Genomic DNA, 16,260 nt, shown 5'->3' on the forward strand with positions numbered 1-16,260 from the left:
CCTGGTAGAGGACGAGGTGGAATGTGGAAGGGCAAAAAGTGTTAAGCGTCAGGAATGTTCTTTCTGGTCACGTATGGTGATCATAACAAAAATGATGGCAGAGGGTCCAAGAAGCTTCGGGCTGGTGAGAAACACGCTTCTGCACCAACAGCCCCTCAAATGAACTTACACGTCAGGCTGAGAAGGCATCTTCAGACTTGCCAAAATACTGTCTATGTCAGAATTCAAATTCTTATTCTTCACACCCTCCTGATAGATGTAGAAGCCCTTCCCGGACTTGCGACCTAAAAGAAGCGAGAAAAGGGAGAGTTAACAAATTCTCAGAGCCCGGGCCTGAGAGTTCTCTTCTCCGCTAGTCCGTTATAAAGCTCTAGCCTCTTTTCCGTATTCCTGAATTTGTAGATCTAGCCTACTCTAGAAATTGGTGTTTGTCAGAAGAGTTGACAGCGAAGGAAAAAAGAGCTTGTGTGTCCTGGAGCTTGGAAATCTGTGTATCTGGGTAGGAAAGGCCAGGTGGGTGAGTTTTAATGTCCAGGTATGCAACACCAGGTCCTAGGATGCCCAGGTCCTAGTGTTGATTTTGTTGCTACTTTGCCGAGAGAGAGCCACCTCTCTGGTGGGCCTCAATTGCATCCTCTACTTAGAGGTTTACTTCCTCCACAAAGGTGGTCAGACAACATGGAAAGCCTGGACACAATGCTCCTGCAGTATCACGGGTGTAGTAGAGGCCTTGGGCAGGATGAAATGCCTGTCAATTTTGCATAGCTTGGGCAACGGCAGAGCCTCAGGAGTCCAGAGTTCTGCCTTTTGTCCATAATCTACAGGCCCAGCCTAAAAAGAGGTGGCCATGAAATCATTTTTAAATTCCCTATGACAGTCGGCTCTATGTTTAGAAAACACACTCTTCCACGCGGGCCTTCTGTCACAAATGATGCTAGTTACGTTTCTTTGCGGCTACTCACCCAGGAAGCCCTTGGATATCATCTGCTTCAGCACTTCTAGGCTTCCACCTGCAAACCGCTCCCCAAACACTTCGCCTAGATTTTCTGCTACGTGTTTTGCTACATCCACGCCAACTTCATCCACCAGTGTAGCAGCGCCCACAGGAAAGCCAAAGCTTGTGGTCAGGGAATCCAGCTTCTTAGGGCCAACTCCTTCCTGGATTGGAAGTAAAGACGCACCTCAGGGAGGGCCGTCCCAGATTCCCCTAAGGGCTCCTTGTGCTGCCCTCACAAACGGCCTTGGGCAGCACCCACTTCTCTTCTGGGTGCCGCTCGCCAGGCCCAGGAATGGGACTGTTTCACTCAGGGAAGCACAAAGAGGCTTGGGAGCCACAAGGGGAAAGTCCGAGCCTTTCCTAACCTACAGAATTTTAAGGAAGTCTAGAGATGAACAAATTATTCATTTCCTTCTTGTTTGCAATCCTGGATCTCACGAATAACGAGATTCCACGCCAGACAGGGCTAAGTTTCCCGATGCTGAGAGAAGAGACATTACCGAGGAGCAGTACTGTAGAGTCCTGTGATGCCCAGGTCTGATAAGACCCCAGCGAGGAGTGGCCACGCGCTTCCCACCAGTGACCAACCTGTACGGCCACTGGAGGGGTCTGCGTGCAGCAGAAACGGGTGTAGCACCAATCCGACCAAATGGGCCCTGTTCTGGATGGGGACGCAGAAACCGCGCACAGAGCATGTCGGAGGCCTTTGGCTTATTGGAGCAGGAAGGACACTAAGGGAGCAGAGGTAAAATTCTGCCCATTTTAGTGCAGTGTTAGCCCATGACTTCCCAGCCCTGTGTGGAAAGAGAGGGCACCAGAGGGCCTTGGAGAAGAGATAGGAGTCAGTGTGTTAGAAGGAAGCCTGCTCCTCACCCTAACATTACCAGTTTGGAAAACTAGTTGAAAGAGTGGAAGATGCCTCAAACATTCTGAGATTGATACCAACCTGGAGAATTCTGATGACCTCAGACATCATGGGTGCGAGGCACCTGGTGGTATAGAAGCCAGGTCCGTCCTGCCAAGGGAGAGAATATGAGCTCATGGGCCCCTCAGTTGTGGCCACTTCCCAGGTCTGAAAGCGGTCTCTCTCCCCCGGAAGCCACTTCAAAACTCAAGGTGATTTATAATCTCCATCAGAATCCTTAATATTAAACTGCAGGGGAAGCCACAGCCAGGGGCAGCCTGGCTTGAATCCACGAGCACAGCAGACAGCCTCACAGTCATCTGAAAGGTCTGGAATGGCTGGGAGAACCCGCCATGTCCCAGCCCCCGACTCAGCGGTCCACCACTGTCCATACCGTAGACCACCAAGGGGAAATCATATCAAAAGCTGGTATATTTAAACTGAAGAGTTACAAGCAAACCCGGAAATATAAGGAGTCTTCATGGAACTTTTCTGAATCTGCTGCTCTGACACACAGCTCCTTACCTTAACCACAATGATGACCTTGCCCTGTTTGAGACCAACTTCTACAGCAGAAGCAGTTGTGTCCTTAGAAGTTTTTTGAGTTGTGATAATCTCCAGTAGCTGCATCTTGTCCACAGGAGAGAAGTAGTGCATGCCAATCACCTGGGAAGGGGGCCAAAACACCGACAGATTTAAGAACTCTGAGAGGGGAAACTAATAGCATTCTTTTTTTTGCTAGGAAAGCACTGCAGAGAAAGGCGGTTGTAATACAGGAATACTGCTTGGTACCGTCAAGTGGTTTGGTGCCATGGTTCTTTGATTAAAAGTCCAGTATGTTCAGGGGAGAGCTAACTGGAATGCTCTTCCATCTGCTTCTAGGGCTTTTCACTAAGGGCAATGGATCCTACCAACAGTTAGTGCCAAAATCGCAGCTAAAGGCCAAATTAGATTTACTGGGGAAGAATGAATGAGGGTTCCATTTGTATTAGTGATGCTGATGGTTTGGGTGAGAGGGTCCACTTTTTACGGGGTGTGGGGGGAGACAGGCAGAAGAATTACTTACTATGCTGGACTGTCAGAGATATATTTGGATTTTACGTCGATGCATCTCACCACCAGGATACTGTCAGCCCTTCGTATCCACAGATTTCGCATACACAGGTTCAACCAACCGCAGATCCAACTGGTTGAATCAGATTCAACTGGTCTGACTCCTTGGATCTGAAACCTGAGGATACAGAGGGCTGCCCGTATTCACTGTACTACATACACTATTTTATATAAGGGACTTGAGCTTCTGTGGATTTTGGTATCTCCTGGTGGTCCTGGAACTAATCCCCCACAGATACCCAGGGATGACCTTACTGGGTTTAAATAACATTTCTCAACACTCAAATTCCCTCAAGGCTCATTAAACCGGTGACTCTCAAAGTCAAGTACCCGGACCAGCCGCACTAGCATCACCTGGGAATGTCAGAACTGCAAATTCTCAGGGCCTCCCCAGGCCTTCTGAATGAGGAACTCCGGGGGCAGGGCCCAGATCTGTGTTCAAGAAGCCCTCCAGGTGATTCTGATACATGCTAAAGTTTGAGAACAGCCTCATTAAGCTAACGATTAGATAGTCTTCACAACTGAACTGTGAAAGAAGTCTATCCATTAATTTATAGTTTTGCCTCCACTCCCCACTTTAGCTATAAGGTATTAACTACTATCTGCCACTGACCGACTGCTTACTGTCCACAACTCATTAACACATTTATCATTTATCCTTTCCATTTAATCCACTACAACTCGGTGAACTAGTCAGTCTAATTACCTAGATGAGGAAGAAAGACATCAGGAGGTTAAAATTAGTAGCTCAGGGTCAGTCAGTAAATGGCAGAGTGGGATGCCATCAAGGTCGGCCTGTCTCCACAGCCTGCCCACTTCCCGTTGTGTAACACACAGGTCACTTGCATGTTACATCAACTTATCAATCCAAAAGTTGCTTCTAACCTCTAAATTATCTTCTACTTATGTCTAAAATACTTAAAAAGACAGGACCTGATTCAGACTGCACTCCTCAGCAAAAGGAATTAGCCTTTACCATGTATAATTTATATACAATAAAATGCACAGATCCTGATTACATATTCTTTGTAATAATCATTAGTGGGACTTCTGGGAAGATGGCGGAAGAGTAAGACGCGGAGATCACCTTCCTCCCCACAGATACACCAGAAATACATCTACACGTGGAACAACTCCTACAGAACACCTACTGAACGCTGGCAGAAGACCTCAGACCTCCCAAAAGGCAAGAAACCCCCCACGTACCTGGGTAGGGCAAAAGAAAAAAATAAACAGAGACAAAAGGATAGGGACGGGTCCTGCACCAGCGGGAGGGAGCTGTGAAGGAGGAAAAGTGTCCACACACCAGAAAGACCCTTTGCGGGCGGAGACTGCGGGTGGCGGAGGGGGAAGCTTCGGAGCTGCGGAGGAGAGCACAGCTACAGGGGGGTGGAGGGCAAAGCGAAGAGATTCCCGCACAGAGGATCAGGGCCGACCGCCACTCACCAGCCGAGAGGCTTGTCTGCTCACCCGCCGGGGCGGGCGGGGCTGGGAGCTGAGGCTCCGGCTTCGGTCGGAGCGCCGGGAGAGGCGGCGTGAACACAGCCTGCGGGGCGTTGGTGCACCGCGGCTAGCCGGGAGGGAGTCCGGGGAAAAGTCTGCACCTGCCGAAGAGGCAAGAGACTTTTTCTTCCCTCTTTATTTCCTGGTGCGCGAGGAGAGGGGATTAAGAGCGCTGCTTAAAGGAGCTCCAGAGACGGGCGCGAGCCGCGGCTAAAAGCGCGGACCCCAGAGACAGACATGAGACGCTAAGGCCGCTGCTGCCGCCACCAAGAAGCCTGTGTGTGAACACAGGTCACTATCCACACCCCCCTTCCGGGGAGCCTGTGCAGCCCGCCACTGCCAGGGTCCCGGGATCCAGGGACAACTCCCCCGGGAGAACGCACGGCGCGCCTCAGGCTGGCGCAATGTCACTCTGGCCTCTGCCGCCGCAGGCTCGCCCCGCACTCCGTGACCCTCCCTACCCAGAGCCTCCGAATCAGCGGCTCCTTTAACCCCGTCCTGTCTGAGCGAAGAACAGACGCCCTCTGGCGACCTACACGCACAGGCGGGGCCAAATCCAAAGCTGAGCCCCTGGGAGCTGTGAGAACAAAGAAGAGAAAGGGAAATCTCTCCCAGCGCCTGAGAAGCAGCGGATTAAAGCTCCACAATGAACTTGATGTACCCTGCACCTGTGGAATACCTGAATAGACAACGAATCATCCCAAATTAAGGAGCGGTATGGATGAAAGGCTCTTGGTGCTGCAGCCAGGAGTCAGTGCTGTGCCTCTGAGGTGGGAGAGCCAGCTTCAGGACACTGGTCCACAAGAGGCCTCCCAGCTGCACATAATAGCAAACAGCAAAAATCTCCCAGAGATTTCCATCTCAACACCAGCACCCAGCTTCACTCAACGACCAGCAAGCTACAGTGCTGGACATCCTATGCCAAACAACTAGCAAGACTGGAACACAACCCCACCCATTAGCAGAGAGGCTGCCCAAAATCATAATAAGTCCACAGACACCCCAAAACACACCACCAGATGTGGACCTGTCCACCAGAAAGACAAGATCCAGCCTCATCCACCAGAACACAGGCACTAGTCCCCTCCACCAGGAAGCCTACACAACCCACTGAGCCAACCTTAGCCACTGGGGACAGACACTAAAAACAACAGGAACTACGAACCTGCAGCCTGCAAAAAGGAGACCCCAAACACAGTAAGATAAGCAAAATGAGAAGACAGAAAAACTCACAGCAGATGAAGGAGCAAGATAAAAACCCACCAGACCTAACAAATGAAGAGGAAATAGGCAGTCTACCTGAAAAAGAATTCAGAATAATGATAGTAAAGATGATCCAAAATCTTGGAAATTGAATAGACAAAATGCAAGAAACACTTAACAAGGACCTAGAAGAACTAAAGATGAAACAAACAATGATGAACAACACAATAAATGAAATGAAAAATACTCTAGATGGGATCAATAGCAGAATAACTGAGGCAGAAGAACGGATAAGTGACCTGGAAGATAAAATAGTGGAAATAACTAATGCAGAGCAGAATAAAGAAAAAAGAGTGAAAAGAACTGAGGACAGTCTCAGAGACCTCTGGGACAACATTAAATGCACTAACATTCGAATTATAGGGGTTCCAGAAGAAGAAGAGAAAAAGAAAGGGACTGAGAAAATATTTGAAGAGATTATAGTTGAAAACTTCCCTAATACGGGAAAGGAAATAGTTAATCAAGTCCAGGAAGCACAGAGAGTCCCATACAGGATAAATACAAGGAGAAATACTCCAAGACACATATTAATCAAACGGTCAAAAATTAAATACAAAGAAAGTATATTAAAAGCAGCAAGGGAAAAACAACAAATAACACACAAGGGAATCCCCATAAGGTTAACAGCTGATCTTTCAGCAGAAACTGCAAGCCAGAAGGGAGTGGCAGGACATATTGAAAGTGATGAAGGAGAAAAACCTGCAACCAAGATTACTCTACCCAGCAAGGATCTCATTCAGATTCAGTGGAGAAATTAAAACCTTTACAGACAAGCAAAAGCTGAGAGAGTTCAGCACCACCAAACCAGCTCTACAACAACTGCTAAAGGAACTTCTCTAAGCAAGAAACACAAGAGAAGGAAAAGACCTACAATAACGAACCCAAAACAATTAAGAAAATGGGAATGGGAACATACATATCGATAATTACCTTAAATGTAAATGGACTAAATGCTCCCACCAAAAGACACAGATTGGCTGAATGGATACGAAAACAACACCCATATATTTGCTGTCTACAAGAGACCCACTTCAGACCTAGAGACACATACAGACTGAAAGTAAGGGGATGGAAAAAGGTATTTCATGCAAATGGAAACCAAAAGAAAGCTGGAGTAGCAATTCTCATATCAGACAAAATAGACTTTAAAATAAAGACTATTAGAAGAGACAAAGAAGGACACTACATAATGATCAAGGGATTGATCCAAGAAGAAGATGTAACAATTGTAAATATTTATGCACCCAACATAGGAGCACCTCAATACATAAGGCAAATACTAACAGCCATAAAAGGGGAAATCGACAGTAACACATTCATAGTAGGGGACTTTAACACCCCACTTTCACCAGTGGACCGATCATCCAAAATGAAAATAAATAAGGAAACACAAGCTTTAAATGATATATTAAACAAGATGGACTTAATTGATATTTATAGGACATTCCATCCAAAAACAACAGAATACACATTTTTCTCAAGTGCTCATGGAACATTCTCCAGGATAGATCGTATCTTGGGTCACAAATCAAGCCTTGGTAAATTTAAGAAAATTGAAATTGTATCAAGTATCTTTTCCGACCACAACGCCATGAGACTAGATATCAATTACAGGAAAAGATCTGTAAAAAATACAAACACATGGAGGCTAAACAATACACTACATAATAATGAAGTGATCACTGAAGAAATCAAAATCAAAAAATACCTAGAAACAAATGACAATGGAGACACGACGACTCAAAATCTATGGGATGCAGCAAAAGCAGTTCTAAGAGGGAAGTTTATAGCAATACAATCCTACCTTAAGAAACAGGAAACATCTCGAATAAACAACCTAACCTTGCACCTAAAGCAATTAGAGAAAGAAGAACAAAAAAACCCCAAAGTTAGCAGAAGGAAAGAAATCATAAAAATCAGATCAGAAATAAATGAAAAAGAAATGAAGGAAACGACAGCAAAGATCAATAAAACTAAAAGCTGGTTCTTTGAAAGGATAAACAAAATTGATAAACCATTAGCCAGACTCATGAAGAAAAAAGGGAGAAGACTCAAATCAATAGAATTAGAAATGAAAAAGGAGAAGTAACAACTGACACTGCAGAAATACAAAAGATCATGAGAGATTACTACAAGCAACTCTATGCCAATAAAATGGACAACCTGGAAGAAATGGACAAATTCTTAGAAAGGCACAACCTGCCAAGACTGAATCAGGAAGAAATAGAAAATATGAACAGACCAATCACAAGCACTGAAATTGAAACTGTGATTAAAAATCTTCCAACAAGCAAAAGCCCAGGACCAGATGGCTTCACAGGCGAATTCTATCAAACATTTAGAGAAGAGCTCTCACCTATCCTTCTCAAACTCTTCCAAAATATAGCAGAGGGAGGAACACTCCCCAACTCATTCTACGAGGCCACCATCACCTGATACCAAAACCAGACAAGGATGTCACAAAGAAAGAAAACTACAGGCCAATATCACTGATAAACATAGATGCAAAAATCCTCAACAAAATACTAGCAAACAGAATCCAACAGCACATTAAACGGATCATACACCATGATCAAGTGGGGTTTATTCCAGGAATGCAAGGATTCTTCAATATACGCAAATCAATCAACGTGATACACCATATTAACAAACTGAAGGAGAAAAACCATATGATCATCTCAATAGATGCAGAGAAAGCTTTTGACAAAATTCAACACCCATTTATGATAAAAACCCTGCAGAAAGCAGGCATAGAGGGAACTTTCCTCAACATAATAAAGGCCATATATGACAAACCCACAGCCAACATCATCCTCAATGGTGAAAAACTGAAAGCATTTCCACTAAGATCAGGAACAAGACAAGGTTGCCCACTCTCACCACTCTTATTCAACATAGATTTGGAAGTTTTAGCCACAGCAATCAGAGAAGAAAAGGAAATAAAAGTAATCCAAATCGGAAAAGGAGAAGTAAAGCTGTCACTATTTGCAGATGACATGATACTATACATAGAGAATCCTAAAGATGCTACCATAAAACTACTAGAGCTAATCAATGAATATGGTAAAGTAGCAGGATACAAAATTAATGCACAGAAATCTCTGGCATTCCTATACACTAAGGATGAAAAATCTGAAAGTGAAATCACGAAAACACTCCCATTTACCATTGCAACAAAAAGAATAAAATATCTAGGAATAAACCTACCTAAGGAGACAAAAGACCTGTATGCAGAAAATAAGTCATTGATGAAAAGAAATTAAAGATGATACAAATAGATGAAGAGATATACCATGTTCTTGGATTGGGAGAACCAACATTGTGAAAATGACTCTACTACCCAAAGCAATCTACAGATTCAATGCAATCCCTATCAAACTACCACTGGCATTTTTCACAGAACTAGAACAAAAAATTTCACAATTTGTATGGAAACACAAAAGACCCCGAATAGCCAAAGCAGTCTTGAGAACGAAAAACGGAGCTGGAGGAATCAGGCTTCCTGACTTCAGACTATACTACAAAGCTACAGTAATCAAGACAGTATGGTACTGGCACAAAAACAGAAATATAGATCAATGGAACAGGATAGAAAGCCCAGAGATAAACCCACGCACATATGGTCACCTTATCGTTGATAAAGGAGGCAGGAATGTACAGTGGAGAAAGGACAGCCTCTTCAATAAGTGGTGCTGGGAAAACTGGACAGGTAAATGTAAAAGTATGAGATTAGATCACTCCCTAACACCATACACAAAAATAAGCTCAAAATGGATTAAAGACCTAAATGTAAGGCCAGAAACTATCAAACTCTTAGAGGAAAACATAGGCAGGACACTCTATGACATAAATCATAGCAAGGTCCTTTTCGACCCACCTCCTAGAGAAATGGAAATAAAAACAAAAATAAACAAATGGGACCTAATGAAACTTAAAAGCTTTTGCACAGCAAAGGAAACCATAAACAAGACCAAAAGACAACCCTCAGAATGGGAGAAAATATTTGCAAATGAAGCAACTGACAAAGGATTAATCTCCAAAATTTATAAGCAGCTCATGCAGCTTAATAACAAAAAAACAAACAACCCAATCCAAAAATGGGCAGAAGACCTAAATAGACATTTCTCCAAAGAAGATATACAGACTGCCAACAAACACATGAAAGAATGCTCAACACCACTAATCATTAGAGAAATGCAAATCAAAACTACAATGAGATATCATCTCACACCAGTCAGAATGGCCATCATCAAAAAATTTAGAAACAATAAATGCTGGAGAGGGTGTGGAGAAAAGGGAACCCTCTTACACTGTTGGTGGGAATGTAAATTGATACAGCCACTGTGGAGAACAGTATGGAGGTTCCTTAAAAAACTACAAATAGAACTACCATATGACCCAGCAATCCCACTACTGGGCATATACCCTGAGAAAACCATAATTCAAAAAGAGTCATGTACCAAAATGTTCATTGCAGCTCTATTTACAATAGCCCGGAGATGGAAACAACCTAAGTGTCCATCATCGGATGAATGGATAAAGAAGATGCGGCACATATATACAATGGAATATTACTCAGCCATAAAAAGAAACGAAATTGAGCTATTTGTAATGAGGTGGATAGACCTAGAGTCTGTCATACAGAGTGAAGGAAGTCAGAAAGAGAGAGACAAATACCGTATGGTAACACATATATATGGAATTTAAGGGAAAAAAATGTCATGAAAAACCTAGGGGTGAAACAGGAATAAAGACACAGACTTACTAGAGAATGGACTTGAGGATATGGGGAGGGGGAAGGGTAAACTGTGACAAAGCGAGAGAGAGGCATGGACATATATACACTACCAAACGTAAGGTAGATAGCTAGTGGGAAGCAGCCGCATAGCACAGGGAGATCAGCTCGGTGCTTTGTGACTGCCTGGAGGGGTGCGATAGGGAGGGTGGCAGGGAGGGAGACGCAAGCGGGAAGAGATATGGGAACATAGGTATATATATAACTGATTCATTTTGTTGTGAAGTTGAAACTAACATACCATTGTAAAGCAATTATACTCCAATAAAGATGTTAAAATGAAAAAATAAAAATAAAAAGTGAAAAAAAAATGCACAGATCTTAAAGTGTTCAGTTTGATGAGTTCTAACAACTGTGTATCTACCCACGTAATCACTACCCCAAGCAAAACCTATTGACATCGTTCAAAGAAGCTGTGCCAAAAGGTGGCCGGCTGTGTCCTGGACTGCTGGGACTTTCTCAGTTGTAGCACTGGAGGGCCTGTGTCCTGGGCAAACCGAGGTGGGTCGCCCTACTTGTGCCCCTGTGGCCTTCCTCTTACATGAATGACCTAGGCAAGCAGGTGTTAAAAGCTACTCAAGATCCCTGGGGGCGAGGACTGCTAAGTGTGAAGCTTGTTCTGCTCCACGGCGAGAAGGAGAGGTTAGCATCAAAGGCACAGCAACAGGGGCTCCTCTGCTGCCCTCCAGTGCTGAGGAGCTGCTGTGAGTGACTACGACGTGGCCAGACTGCCTATCTGCCATTACTCCATGTCTGTGTCTTCCCTCAGCTGCCACTTCTCCCCACGACCTCCTCCTGCCATCACTGAACCTGCCTCTATCAGGCCCACACCACTTCTAATCTGCTGCGTGCTAGGGAACAAGATGACCGTGAGTTAGCAAGCTATTAGAATGGGAATAAAAAGACTTTCGTGTTTTTAGTACATGGACTTTGTATTAACAGTTTCAGCTGCTTAAAGGCCTTTTATATTTCCTGCCTACTTTTGGCTGGTTCTGCTTCGCTGAGGCTAACCGGTATCCTCCAGAGAGGCGAACTGTTTTATTTCTCCTTGAATGATTTCACTTGATTTCCCTGGTAGAGAGCAGAAGCCCAAAGACAGATTTCTAGGCATCATTCCAGATACTCACTCTGAGTTCTGCTACATCCACCCCTCTCATTTCCTGGGCAGAAGCTCTAAGCAAACCGGGCTGGACACATCCCACCACAGCCCCTGACCTTCCATTTCTGGATCTGGAGTTGGAACCAAACCCATCCCCGACAGTCACCAGAGTCTGCTCTGTAGCTCAAGTGTTATTTTGGAACATCTCTTCTTACTTTAGGGTCTATCTTTCAATACCCAAATGTAATAAACGTAGGTTTTATAGTCTGAACCTGAATAATAATACCCATTAGGGATGCAAATCACCTATAAAGGTATATTTTAGTTGTAGTTCACTTGTTCCTGCATCTCACACTGGTCATGGTACCAGCTTTTCTGTGCCCAGTTTCTGGGACTACATCCTCACCCTCGTCCACTTCATAAGCCATACCAGTCCCTTCTCATATTCTAAGCCTTCAGCAATGAGCCTGAAGCAGTAAAACATTTCAGGGTTTTCCTCTGTTCAGAATTTACCTTCTCAGGTCTTTTACTGACAGCAGCAATTTCGTTGATTGGGAGAGCAGATGTGTTGCTGGCAAAGACACAGTGATCTGGAATCACCTGCAGGAGAAAAGCATTTAAGAATGTGTCATGTAGGCCTGGGAGATGACTGGAGTCCAAAGCAAAGCCAATGAGTGACACTTGGGCCCCGCCCACCCTTCACCTTTGAGAGAACCAACCATAATGTGCATGCCTATTTCATGTTACACATGTGTTACTAAGAAATGGTACAGCACTATAATTATATCTACAGTGCATGAATACAACTATTAGCTTTATCAACCTGCAGAATAGTGTCTAACGGAGATTTTCTCAGCATTCTGCCCACAATCTCAGCTTATTCATATTTTTATTCAGATACTTGGATGAGAAACATAGAAGGCACATCTGTCAAATGTGTGCAAATCTGGGCAGGCAGAATCCTAACATCAGAGTTGAGAATCAAGATTCAAGATACATTCAACACGCTGAAGAACTGAGTGCAAAATAAGATCAATTATAATGAGGATGAAGGTAAAGTACTGCATTAAGATTTTATGAAAGAGAAGAAAGAGAAAAAAATAACTGAGTAGGCACCTAATGGGCAAGACCTGGGCTTGGCAGTAAACTTGTGTTAAAGAGCCCATGATTTTATTTAATCAAAAGTATAGGGGCTTCCTTGGTGGCGCGCAGCGGTTGAGAGTCCGCCTGCCGATGCAGGGGACGTGGGTTCGTGCCCCGGTCCGGGAAGATCCCACATGCCGCGGAGCGGCTGGGCCCGTGAGCCATGGCCGCTGAGCCTGCGCGTCCGGAGCCTGTGCTCCGCAACGGGAGAGGCCGCAGTAGTGAGAGGCCCGTGTACCGCAACAACAACAACAACAAAGTATAATGTGGGTCAAAAGTAGAGCCCGATGATCAGAAAGCTAACATGGTCTCAAGCTGCATTATTAATGGTATGGTGTCTAATGCTGGTGGTAAAATTCTCCATGAAGAGCAAACCAATGTCTCCAAAGATGGCTGGCAATAATCCTTCCCCTCTTGTACATGTGTGTCTCTCCTCCCATCCAGGGGCACAGTCTCTTTCCCCTCCTCTTAAATCTGGGCTGGCCTATGACTTGCTTTTACCAATGGAAAGTAACAGAAGTGACTCTGCCAGTTCCAGGACTTGCCTTATGAAGTCCACTGACTTCTGCCTTGCTCTCTTAGAAGCCAGCAGCCATGCTGCAGAGAAGCTCTGGCTCGACCACTAAGCGAGGACAGGCCACAGGGAGAGGGAGGCACCCCAACCAAGCTTTCAGCTGAATGCAGTCCCACGAGTGACCCCACTGGGAAGCCACGTGGAATTAAGGGCCAGCCGCCTCTCAGAGCCCTGCCCTAACTGCAGAACCGTGAAAAGGTCATTGTCTTTGCGGTGGTTTGTCCCACGCCAAGAGAACACTGAGACATGGTGAAGACAGTAAAGGAGACAAGCAAGACAGTGAGGGTCTGGAGACAAGAATTATGAAGATATCAAAGGAGTGAGTTTCTTTAGTTCTGTGGAGAGGAAGAGAAGTGAAGTTTTAAATCCCTGAGGAATACCACATGTAGATTCAGCTTTACCATCTTCCTGTAAAGAAAGGAGAGGCCAGGTAAGAGGATGGACTTGGTGGCTTCCTAAAGATCTGTCACTTGAAATTCTTTGATTTTCCAAATACAGATCTGTTCTGGACCTTGCTCTTTTCCACCCTTTCTGAAAAACTTCTTTGAGTATCTCCTACCTTAGACGATTTCACTAGCTTCTCTAAAAAGGTAAAGGCCTGTGACATGTTACATAAATAACTACAACATACGCAACACTTTGGATTTTACCTTTAGCAATAATCTTCTTATTCTTTTCTTACTATCTGCTAAAAATTCATGATTCCCCGAATATCCTCCCTTTCCCGCAGTCCATGGACTTCACGGACATATAAAACCCCTTTTCTTTTCTTTCTTTCTTTCCCTTCTCTTCTCCCTTAACCTTTATGTTTCAATGGGAACTACTGTATCGATTTGTTCAGTCTGCACTTCTCTTGATCTGATCCCTCTTCTTTCTCTTTCTTTTCCTTGACCACTGGCTTCCCAACTGCTAAAACTAACAAACTTTTCTACACTCAGATACTCCCAAATCCTGATTTTTCCAAAAGCAAATACCATCACCCAGTCAGGTGGCAAATGCTCTTTTAGTGGTAAACGGCTCTGTCTGTTTTTGCCGCCCCTCAGTCTACCTTCCATTGGCCCAGCAGGGCCCCCAAAGCCCCGGGAACGTTGTGTCCATTTCTCTGCTGCATGCCACCTTGCACAGAGAGAACACACACCTACCCAGCTCTTCTGAATTCACTCCCTCAGCTGAACCTACATTACACTCTGCTTAAAGAAAAGATTTTGGAATGTGTGTTTCACAAGTGGAATCCATCCCAAACTGAGCTGCTTGTCTTTAGTTTCTAAACCCTCCTTAGGTTCATTCTTTAGTAGAGCAGAGATTGTCCTCCCATGGAAGGGAGTCTTAGGAGTACAGCCCACTACTCAAGATACCCCAGAATACTGCAAAGTCAGTGCCATTTTATTTACACCATTTACTAACCTACACTCTGTTTATTTAACTGTACCCGGTTCTACCTCCTGCCTGGATTACTGCCATCTCTTCTTTCCTTCTTTCCTCTTTCTTCATACCACCCAGTTCAAGTACTTGTTTTGTTCATATCATCCCATATCAAGAGCTGACTACGCACAGCATTTGGGCTCAAGACCAGAGTAGCATTTCCACAAAATGAGCATCTGAATCCTGCCTGGAGGAACTGTTTCTCCCTATTTCCTCTGCTGCCTAGACCTGAATTAGTTTAGTTATAGCTTGCAGCCAACCAATGATGTCAAGACGTCTGGCTACAGTCCATGAGGTTATTTGTACGTTTGGGTGACTGAACTCCCATATAAGGCTAATGAACCCTGTGCTTAAGTTAATAAGCTACTTGTTTGTCTTTTCTTAGGACTCTGATTTGCCCTTTTTACAGTGTGCATGGGTTCACATAAAAACTTACATTTGGGGGACACAGTTTTGAGGGGCGCAAGCCTGTTGTGTCCCCTTTTGCCTGGCAAAGCAATAAAGCTGTTCTTTTCTACTTCACGCCTCCAACAAACAAACAAACATACAAAACCCCTTACATCTGGGAATGAATGGCCCTATAAAAAGAACCACAAGTTTCCTATAGTTCCTTTAAAAAACCCTGTCTCTGTGTTCTCCACTCACAACACTAGGATTCAGTACAGCAGGCCCCTTACTTACAGCTTCTACTTCCTTGAGCACTTTGTGCTTAAGACTGAGGTCCTCAAAAACAGCTTCAATCACCATGTCAGCCTTTTCAAAACCCTGGTAATCGAGCTGCCCAGTCAAGTTGCTGAAAAAGGCGTCCCTTTCAAACGATGTTAGTGCTTTCTTCTTCACTTTATCATTCAGTCTAGGAAAAAAACACATTCCTAGTCAGAGGAGGAGAACAGGAAACTAACATTTATTGAGTGTCCATGGGCCAGATAGTGTGCTGTGTGTTTTTCACCAACTCAGTGAGGTAGCTCCCATTCTGAGGGAGCTGAGCTGCTCAAGGAGACTCAGAGGGACTTGAGGTCCAAGAGCGAGTTAAGGGAGGGTCCTGGGGTTCAAACAGGTTGACCCCCACATCCATATTCTTTCTACTAAAAGATGCCTCTACATGCCCAACCTGCATACACGGTGTCACTAATAAAACAGTTAAATTTGCCAAGAGGAGTAAACATGAACACGAAAATGGCAAACAAGAGAGCAGCTCTAGTAATTCTCTACCTACAATAGGGGAAACAGCCAACACGGGCCCTAGACCATGAGTTTATACGTGCTTATATATCATTTTGTTATTCTGTAATTGTGATCTACCGGAGGACAGAGACCAAGCATTATGTCGTATATTCTTAATCCATTTCCTGGTCAGTACCTAGTAGCACATCATATTGATTACATAAAATATTAACCCAAGGTTTCTTCTTCCCCACAGGGAGCTAAAAAGGATTCCTGCTACTCA

The 16,260-nt window shown here is 44.5% G+C and overlaps 1 protein-coding gene across 1 annotated transcript in view; it reads right to left on the reverse strand.

The window, feature by feature from the left end:
- HADHA (hydroxyacyl-CoA dehydrogenase trifunctional multienzyme complex subunit alpha) overlaps positions 1 to 16,260 on the reverse strand; it is a 54,306-nt gene that overhangs the window by 1,146 nt on the left and 36,900 nt on the right. Inside the window, exons 13-18 of the mRNA XM_082852170.1 lie at positions 15,495 to 15,666; positions 12,188 to 12,274; positions 2,427 to 2,567; positions 1,944 to 2,012; positions 963 to 1,158; positions 170 to 284 (exon numbers count right to left, since the gene is read on the reverse strand). Of these exons, the coding sequence (XP_082708296.1) occupies positions 170 to 284; positions 963 to 1,158; positions 1,944 to 2,012; positions 2,427 to 2,567; positions 12,188 to 12,274; positions 15,495 to 15,666 (780 nt within the window). The remainder of the gene's footprint in view (positions 1 to 169; positions 285 to 962; positions 1,159 to 1,943; positions 2,013 to 2,426; positions 2,568 to 12,187; positions 12,275 to 15,494; positions 15,667 to 16,260) is intronic.

This window comes from Leucopleurus acutus (assembly GCF_964270905.1).
Source record: "Leucopleurus acutus genome assembly, chromosome: 12".
NCBI lineage: Eukaryota > Metazoa > Chordata > Mammalia > Artiodactyla > Delphinidae > Leucopleurus > Leucopleurus acutus.